The sequence below is a fragment of the Chenopodium quinoa genome, unplaced genomic scaffold (assembly GCF_001683475.1).
Source record: "Chenopodium quinoa cultivar QQ74 unplaced genomic scaffold, ASM168347v1, whole genome shotgun sequence".
NCBI classification, from domain to species: Eukaryota; Viridiplantae; Streptophyta; class Magnoliopsida; order Caryophyllales; family Amaranthaceae; genus Chenopodium; species Chenopodium quinoa.
Window position 1 is genome coordinate 1526513 of NW_018745403.1, and position 10174 is coordinate 1536686.

A 10174-nucleotide genomic window follows, 5' to 3' on the forward strand; every position below is an offset into this window, starting at 1 on the left:
TATCACATAAAGTCACACATCAACAATTCACCAATAAGTTATTCCGTAAGCCAACTTACTATTCCCTCTATTGCAGTTTATTAATGGACGATTTGATGAAAATAAGTAACATAACTACTCGAATTTTATACGGCTTTTTTGTCTCAACATTATGGTTTCGTTTGAATTTCCTTGATAAATTAAGATCTTAAGGGTTTCACTAGTCTAATATACTCCGTATGTGTATTATTTTGAGATGAACTAAAATTGATAACTAGTCTACCCTTTTTTTTGAGCATATCCTTGTCTATGGAGAGCCCCTTCAAGGCGTTTGGCTGACTTAACATGTGTATATTTTTGTACCCTGCCAATAACATACTCTGCGTTTTGTTCTTTACAAAGTATTGATTCTAGCTGTTCTCAATGTACGTTTTATTGTTCTTGTCTTAATTTGGAATCAGTGTTACCGGTGCACCGAATAATACTCGTATGTCACAGACTTAGAGCAAGCTAAACTCTTGAAGGCCAAAGAGTACAAGAATAATATGAATAATAGCAACGGCAAGATTTTATCTTCTCATTCTTTTTCTCCTGTACAAACATCATCATATATATACCCCTCCACAACAACAAACAAATCCGAAATAAATCAAGCACAAGCTCTCAAAGATCACAGCAAACGTGAATGGTGATCATCACCGGCTGTCAACACCAGCCTAACTGCGAAATGAATCGTCACGCCTAATACAATGTGGATGTTCAAATTGATGATGACACATTTCGGAGTTAAATACATGATACATCCCTTTTGTCAAGGACTCAAGGTCAAATGAACCAAGTAATATACAAGCTTCAGTAGTAGTCACGGTCATCAAAGACAATCCCATGTCGAATGCTAGTAGCTGAAGCTTGAGGATCTTATCTTAAAAGTGCTTTAAACTTCATCCATTGCAATTGCTGTATAAAATAATTAGATGATAAGCAAAAAGTTGCTGATGATGGATTCTAATATAATAAAAGCAATTATAGTATAAAAATGTTGCAAAAGATAGTCATTACAAGATAATCATTGGATTCTAATTAAAACAATAGTTCTTTACTTCTATAGTAGTAGTCTATTAGAGCTAGTGGGCATACAGCATCTAATTGTAGATGCAAGTAGCTTTGGATGCGCCCGTAAAAAGAAAGAACACTTTGGATGTAATTCATCTTTATACTTTATGTTACTCATGACCAGTTGATTATCAAACAGAATTGAACAGCAAAAAAAAAAAAAAAAAAAAAAAATACTCGTATCCAATGATTAGTATTCATTCATTCACAATCCATGAATTCATTAGCCCTTATATTCACAGCTTTATTACTTTGTAAAACTATTTTCCCTAAACTTTACCATTGAGTTTAATATAGTAGAAGATAGACATAAATAGGGAAGGACCGACAGTTTTTAAAGGGCCCATACTATTAATTAGATAAAATCAACGGTTAAGTCAGCAACAAAATCCCATCCCACCTGTAATATATTGGTCAGATTAAATGGCTTGACTGACATAGATATGAATATTCCAAAATTCTAGCATACTCAATAATTCAAGTGTGAAATATGTTATTTGACATATTTGGTGGCCATATTAAATCAATGTAATCTTACTATACTATGAGAAGAAAAAAGGGGAAAAGGCAAATTATAGCTTGAGGATTCACTGTCAAGTAAAGTAAGAAAAAGATCCTATGATGGAAAAGTAGAAACAGGAAGTTGGTGTAAAATCATTTCTAGAACAATGATCATTAATCATTCAGCAGGTTGTAGAATGAAAAACAAACTGTGTATATCAAGTAGAAGTGGCTAAAGGGTTGTTCGGATCAAGGTCTGTTTATGTTATCTCGGGTTGGGCCATAATCGCAGCCATTGCCAATATCAACTCAGGTCAAATCAGGTCAATTTTGAATCCTATTATCATATTATGTAATACTCCGTATCAAGTAAGGTATGGGTTTTTACCAATTTCGAGTCGGATTTGATATCTACCTAGTACCTACTACCACATAGTGAGTGACTCATTAAAAAGTAATGGTTAACATTAAGAAGCATCTATGAAATGCTAAATGCCTGTATCAACTAACTACAGCAAAAGATATGATGGCCAAGGCGAAAGAATTGACAAAATTGCAGACTAATTGAGTAGAAAGCGAATTAAATTTACCTGTAGTCTTATGCTCCTCGAACCACTGAATTAAAACAAGCAGCAGTGGAAGCTGAATCAAAGCTTCTGGGACTGCAGTTTCTTCCTCTCTGGGCAGTTTGGCCAATGCCTTTGACACTTCCCCATGACTCCCGGTAAAAGCCTTCGTTCTGCTCGTGATGCTTAAAACTATCCATCTGTGGAGCAGCTTCTAGACTAACACCTCTATTAGGCATACTTCCTGAACAAGATGACTTTGGAATAGAGGACGACCTTCCTTCTGTTCTTCTCCAGAATTTCGGACTCAGGAATTCTGTACTAGGACAGCAAGTGCTTCCTGCTGAGTCATTGTTGGCAATTCTTCCGCTTTGCACAGCTAAATCATGGGAGATCTCATCCAATGCTCTCTCGAGGCCAGATACTCGAGTCTCCAAAGAGTCAATCCCACTTTGAGAATTACCCATAAATCTCTGAATATTGCAAAAGCAGAAGGTTGATGTCAGTTATCAATCTTCAATTTAAAAATGCAGAAACTACATTGATTTTTTTGCACTACTCTCATTCATATTATAACTGTGGATGAATAGCTGTGTCTGTTATTCGGGTGTAAATCAACTCAAAAAGATACAAGAATAAAAAATAGCCAGTTCATATTAACAATGGAATACGAAAAGAGTATGCAACAAACCTGGATGAGAACCATCATATCAGATTGCTGTCTCTCTATCTGAAGAAGCTGTTTTCTGATCAAAGACAGGTCCTCAGAGTCTGCATTGCTTTCACCAACTTCTTCATTTCCTCCTCCATCAAAGTCCAACCTCCGAGGCTCATCTTCCTCGGAGAAAGGAACAACACGAGACCCAGGTTTGAAAGCATCAACCTTTGGCACCTTTTCCACCTTTCCTTCAAAGGACTTCTTTACAAAGTTGCTGCTCACATCTGATTCAACCGTTTCAGATGAAGCCGCAAGAGCAGCTAATTCAACCTTCCAATTTGACAATTTCTTAGGCTCAGCATTTTGGTACAAACTCGACTTCTTATCATTGGCCTTCAAAGGCAAAGAAGACCTGCCCTTGGACACAGCTCTTTTGGACTGAGCAGCTTCAAAGGCAGCATCAGGGGAACTTTTTGAGACCGAAGAAGAATCAGTGATAGTCGAGTCATCGGACAAGGATGATCTGCTTTTCGAGAGTGTTTCCTTCCTTTGCGGCGTCTCAAGTCCTATACTCTCTTGAGTGCTTGGGGACATGGAAGGTGAAATAGTGGCAATTGGACCATCAGACAAAGATGACCTACACTTTGCCATTGCTTTCTTTGATTTAGGAGTTTCAGTGCCAGCATATGAACATCTCCTTGGGATAGGAGGTGAAACCCCACCTGCTGCACCACTTTCTACTCCATTGACAACATCGATAAATAAAAAATTAATTAGTTAAAATATCCCCATCATTAATTATCTCAATCTCCAAGATAAACAAAATTGATTGCTGAACTATAGCTCATGCTTCAATTTCAGTTCCACATCTCCATAGTTTTTATTTTATTTTTTAAACAAATAAAATTCCCCTGATTATAAGTCATACAACATTTACAATAAACATAAAATCGAATCACAAACAAGCTTCATGGAATTCATGAAAGGTAATTAGACAGCTCAATCTGAAAAATTTTGCATGATATTTGAGATTTACATTAATTATAAACCACCTAATCCAGACAAATAAAAACTTGCAAGTTGCAACAAAATATAATCTGAAATTTGCATAAAAACTCAGAAAAATATAGTCAACAAAATAAGAAAAAGTTAATACCTTTAGAAATTGATGAATTAGATCTAGATAAAGCGATTTCCTCCCCAGGACCACCAGGAACCTCCCTCCAAGCCTCCAATGCCCGGTTCATAATTTCACGGGTAACCTTAACCTGTCAAAATCAACCATAATACACACTTTAGAACACAATTAAAAAAACAAATCTACCAAATAAAAACAAATCTCGTCTACATTACTGCCCTTTACGACTCGATTTACTTTACCTTATCGAACCTCCTGGAGTCCAAGGAATTGACCACAAAACGCTTAACCTCAGCGGCAGAGTCCTCATCCACGACAACCGCCATCTTAAGCAAAAGCTCGGCAGCAGATTTTCTAGCCATCCAATCGTCGGAACTCAACATTTCAACAGCAACACCTACCACATTGCCAACTAAATTACCACCATTGTTACTATTATTAATAACAACGCCATCTTTAACGCCAACAACACTCTCAATCACACCTAACAGTGCTCCTTTCGCCTTAAACCCGTCTCCTTTGAGCAACTTCATAGCTTTAGGCAATACCCTTTTTCTCAGGTCAATCACTTCTTTCTCTTCGAGACCGCCTGCATCAATGGCCGCCTTCAGGCACAAGCAGCACCCGATCTGCGCGTTTAAATCTTGTTCAATCGATATCGACCCGAGAGTTGCGTCAAGTAAAGGCGGGTAGTTTAACGGGGACAACGCGGAGACGGCGGAAACACAGGCATTGCGAACAGAGGAGTCGGAATCCCTTAAACGACGGAGTAAAAAGGGGATGATCTTGGGTAAATGAGGAGAGAGAAAATGTTTATGGGTGTTATTTAGGAGAGATAGGAGAGTAATACAATGAACACGAACAGGGGATTTCAAGGAAGAATCGATTGAGAGAATACATGACAAAAATGTTGGTAGAAAATCTAAGGAAATTGATTTAGCGAGGTAATTTAGTTCGGAAGAAGCTTGAGTGAAGGTTGCTCTGTCTGAGAGTTTGTCAATGGAGGTGAAGATTTTTTGTCTGAGTTCGTGGGTGTTTGATGGTTTTTGGTATGACGCCATTTTCATGGAATTTGATCAAGGAAGAGAGAGGCAAATGGAGGAAGAAGAAGGTGTTTTCAAAGGTGAAATTTGCAGAGGATTTTGTTTATAAACGTTTCAGAAGGAAGAAGAAAGAGAGAGAGAGAGAGGAGAGAGAAAGGGGAAGGAGAAGTGGGAGGGAGGTATCGTTTTCTAAGTTACGAGGCGGGGTTTTTTTAGCTCGTTGAGAAAGTGATTTAAGTGGGACATTATACTTAATTTTTTATTAGGATTTGTATTAGTGGTATCCGTTGCTAAATATTTAGTGCTTTTTTTTTAACTACACATTTTTTTTCCATTTGATATTACTGAACTAAAATTTTACTGTACTGTGGAGTAATTGATTCGTTAATTTACTTTTTTTTTTTCCTTATTTTTTTTTTAATTTTTTTTTTTGGGTTTTTGAAAGAGATTTACTTTTATTTGAAGTTATTATAGTATCACTATCTGCCTCCCTCTTTATTTTTTCTCTCTAGGGTTTTTCACAAAAAGTGTTTCTTAAGTCGAAAATAGCCTTTTAGTTTTTTTTTATATTTTTGTTATTGAATCCAATAAAACTACACTTGTTGTAGATAAAGTACCCCTATAGTGGGTTTGAGTGTAGTAAGTGCCCCTTATTGTGGGCTAGCTTTGTTCTAGTTTTGTTTTTGTTTTTTGAGTTTTGTATAGTAAAAGTTATTTCATGGGTAAAGATTTGTGTGTGATCGAAAAAGAGGTTAATCATTCGATTACAATCAGATGAATCAAACAAAAATTTTCTGCACGACTACAACAAATTAATAGACTCCCTCGTCGAAAAAGGTTATAAATCACAGCGATATAAAAAAATGTTAGAAGAATGAACGATTAGTAACAATGATCGTAGCTCTGCTGAAAGGATGTTTTTATTTGACTCAATTGTCACGTATTTATTAGGTTTAAATTTCTTTGTAGATGTCGTATGACTTTTTATTTATGAATTAATTTTGTTTTTCAAAAAAAAGTTATTATAGTATCATTCATGTTTTACCAAACACTCATAAATCAATTATCAATCTTCACTGCTAACAGCTTGTTGAGAGCTAACCATTACAAACACAAGTAATAGCTACTACAATACCACACAGCTAGCAACCACCTAGACAACTACGTTTTTCCAAACATGGTAAAAAACCTTTAACAAACAAGCGACTTATTTTGTGATTTGCCCTAACTATTAATCTATTATTGTCAATTCGTCATTAATTTGTACTCTGTATATTTCAATCTTATGTATAAATTTTCACATATATATAGTATTTTAAAAACAATCATAATACAGTACGGAATGCATCAATTCAATTCAATAAATACTAATTCTATTCAATAACAACCAATTTTGATAAGTAAAGATTGATTATTTCATATAAGAAATAAAACAATGAACCAAATCCCTCCCTTGCTAACAACCCACTATCTAATGACCTCAAGCACACATAATGGTATATTGGTACGTGTACCCAAAACAAACCAAGTTAAAATCCACCCCCCCCCCCAAAAAAAAAAAAAAAAAAAAAAAAAATCTTGCTAAATAAAATAAAATTTTCAGAATGGGTGAGCTTTTTTCGAGTTAAATTTAGATTTCGATCTAAAAACATAGTTTTAGGTCTTGCGTGTAAGAATTTTCTCTCCAACACTTGGGTTCTTATCACAATGTTTCCTAAATGATTCAATCCTTATAAAACCTAAATTGTTCTAAATTGGTTAACAAAAGAATAGATGGATCAAAAAAGTAGTACAATAAAACATACGCAAATGAAAAATTGGATTGAATAATTGTAGTATATAGACTAATAAAAGTACAAATGATCGTATATTTGTACCTCAAGTCTATTACTCAAATTTGTACTTTAAAAATAGCGTAATTGCAAGATTGGCTTTAAAAAAACAAAAAAATTATAACACAATTTTTTGTATGCGGCTTGCTGTACGGTGCGGCAGGGGACACTCGAGTTTCTCGGTCAGGGGTTACTCCAGTTGGCGGGGTTACTCCAGTTACCCGGTTAGGGGTTACTCGAGCTGTTGGGGTTACTCAAGTTACTCGGTTAGGGGTTACTTGAGTTACTCCTGACGGGGTAACCCCTGATCGAGTAACCCCTCGAGTAATTCATGATCAAACCTCTTGAGTAACCCCTGATTGAGTAACCCCTCAAGTAACCTCTGACTGACCCCTCAAGTAACCCCTAACCGAGTAACCCCGGACCGAATTACTCGAGTAACCCCTGACCGAACTGCTTAAATAACTCCTAACTGAGTAACTCGAGTAACCCCTGATCGAGTAACCCATGACCGACTAACCCCTCGAGTAATCCCTTACCGAGTAACGCGAGTGACCCTTGACTGAGTAACTCGAGTAACCCCTCAATTAACCTCTGTTCGAACCTCTTGAGTCACCCTTGTCCGAACCCCTCAAGTAACCCCTGACTGAATAATTCGGATAACCCCTGATAAAATAACTTGGGTAACCCCTGTCACACGGTGTGACCCGTAAAGTGTTTACGTATCGTGTTATGTCATATACTTCAGTAACTTCACATATACTTGGTACATTGAATTTAATGTCTAACAGAGTAATTAAGCCAAATTACGGAGTATTGATTACTAGATAATTCCTACTCCGTAGTTATCTTGAAACAACCATCCGGAAGTGTCGTGACGTTACAAAGACTCAACTTTTTGGTAATGTCACAAGGATAAACCTGGACAAGTGGTTATGTATGGCCTATGTCTTTGCTGACAAGCTTCTCATACATTACCTTATCATATTATACTCACAATACTAATGAACTTTTTAATTACTCAAGTAAAATGCCTGAAATTGATTAAAAAGTGGATTAAATAGATACTCCCTCCATCCTTTAATGATAGTCTTTTTTGGTCAAATTTTAGTATTAAAATACTCACTCCATTTGCTTTTTCTAACAATTATTAATATTAATTTTTTTTTTACCAAAATTCCCTCTAATTTGCAATAATATTTGTATAAATTTAGTTTTTCCATGTAAATTTTGCTTTTCCCTGTACTTTTATTACCTTTTCTTTCTATTTTTTGACATATCTCATATAAATTTACCTTTACAATGTACTTTTTATTTAATTCCCATGAAAATTGTCCATAAAAGACTATTATTAAGGGACCGATGGAGTAAACTAAGTTAAAAAAAAAAAAAAAAAAAAAAAAGGCGTAAATCTAGAGTGAAAGCATGTGAGAAAGATATGGGTAAAATTAAAGTGTTCCAAGGAACAGCAAACCAAGTGACTCCTCAGAAGTCTCTCATTCATTATAATTGAGAGGTACTTGCTTACTCAGTTTTCCTCCCCTGCCAATGCCATCATCATCATATTCTCAATCCCGGTTTTAACCGTACTATAAAGCGAAAAATACATCGTGATTTTATACTTCTTATGTAATTTTCAGGGGTGTCAATTCGGGTAAACAATTTGGTTTTGGGTTGAGTTTATTAGTTTCGTGTTATAATGAGTCGCTTTATAACGGGTTAAAATGATTAGTGGATCGGTTTGGGTTGGTTTTGAAAATCATCGAGTCAGTTCGGTTTGGTTTTTTTATTGCGGTTTCCATTCGGATCGGGTTGTTGTTGGTTCGGGTCATAATCAGTTTGGGTTGAATCAGGTCGGTTTGAAAACGAGTTTAGCTAGTTTAAAGTGGGTTTCGGTTCAAAATAGTTCGGGTTCTAATCGGGTTGGGGTGTAATCGATTCGGGTCATAATCAGTTTGAGTTAAATTGGGTCGGTTTGAAAATGGGTTTCGGTTCAAAACAGATCGGGTGAAATCGGGGTTCCGATCATTATTGGTTCAAGTCATAATCGGTTTGGATTGAACTTGGTCGGTTTGAAAACGAGTTTACCCAATTTGAAGCGGGTTCCAGTCCAAGTCATATTGGGTTAAAATCGAGTCGGATCATTATCGAGTCGAGTTATTCAGATAATGGGTAGGAACGGGTCATGTTATAATAAAGTTAAGTCATAAATAAGTTGGGTTTATCGAGTAGTGGGTTGAAACGGATCAGATCATAAACATATTGGGTTACGGGTTATAAATGACTCAATCATAACGGATTACCGGTCGTAAATGGTTCGATCTCAACGGGTTACGGATCGTAAACAGTTCGATCTCACGCGTTACGAGTTGGAAACGGTTCGGTCATAACGGGTTACGAGTTATAAATGGTTCGGTCACAACGGGTTACGGGTTGGACCGGTTCAGGTTTATTGGATTTTTACTTTGTTTAAATGGTTTTCGGTTTAAAATGGGTTGGGTTACTATCGGGTTCAAACGTAATCGGTTCGGGTTGTTTTCAGTTTCGGATTTAACGGTTTGGCTTGATAACAGGTCGGGTTAGTAACGGTTCACACAAATTCGGTTCAGGTCAGTTTCTGGTTAGGAAAAATTAGGTCGGGTCGGTTTTTGATTTCCAAAAAACGGATTTTTAACGATTCAGTTCCTTTTCGAATCGGTTCGAAACAGTCAGATTTAACAATTCAGGTTAGAAACTGACAACTCTAGTAATTTTCCACGAAAAGTTTCAAGACTTTCAATTTCAGCCTCCTTTCTCATATCACTCATCTACATACTTAAGAGTAAAGTATGTGATTGAATTTGAGTAAAGCTGATAAATACGGTGTAAATCATTTTGAGTTCTTTCAATCCAATTTAGATGATGAGCTGTTTAATTAATATCAGGTCATATTAGTTTAAGATTGTATTTGGTGAAAAGCTGAAATTGATTGTGTTATGTTGAGGCCTGAAGCAAACCCATTTGTAAGTGGAAGTGCTGTATCATATTAATCAAGTGTATAACTGTATAAATAGAGCGAATGTTGTAATGTGTATCCCGCATTAAAGAAAAAAGAAGATTGTGTCCATTTTATAAGGCTAAGAGGCTACTTTCCTTATTGTCATTTGATTTTGAGGTAGAAATCTTGGACTTATAAAATAGACACTCATGACGAGTGTAGCCTAGACCTGCCAAAATAATTGTTATAATAACATAATTCACTATTTATACAAATAGCCCAAGTCTAATTTATATAGTTCAATTTGGTTAGTAATAGAATTTTAATCGGATGGAGTAGCGTTAAATTTTCTTACACGGCCAACATT

The 10174-nt window shown here is 36.0% G+C and overlaps 1 protein-coding gene across 1 annotated transcript; it reads right to left on the reverse strand.

Moving 5' to 3' along the window:
- Positions 1–523: 523 nt before the first annotated feature.
- LOC110713025 (TORTIFOLIA1-like protein 4) lies at positions 524–5667 on the reverse strand. Its single transcript, XM_021891492.1, has 5 exons — positions 4198–5667; positions 3974–4085; positions 2851–3554; positions 2184–2632; positions 524–936 (listed from the first exon to the last, which is right to left on the reverse strand). Exons 1-4 carry the CDS (start codon positions 5020–5022, stop codon positions 2192–2194), a joined length of 2082 nt encoding a protein of 693 aa, XP_021747184.1. The 5' UTR covers positions 5023–5667; the 3' UTR covers positions 524–936; positions 2184–2191.
- Positions 5668–10174: the final 4507 nt, after the last annotated feature.

What these genes read in the sequence shown, in the direction of transcription:
- LOC110713025 (XM_021891492.1), bottom strand. Translation starts at nt 5,022, where the DNA reads ATGAAAATGGCGTCATACCAAAAACCATCAAACACCCACGAACTCAGA. An exon ending in TAATTCATCAATTTCTAAAG is followed by an intron (nt 3,555 to 3,973) that starts GTATTAACTTTT and finishes TCAATGGAGTAG; the next exon opens with AAAGTGGTGCAGCAGGTGGG. An exon ending in ATATGATGGTTCTCATCCAG is followed by an intron (nt 2,633 to 2,850) that starts GTTTGTTGCATA and finishes TGCAATATTCAG; the next exon opens with AGATTTATGGGTAATTCTCA.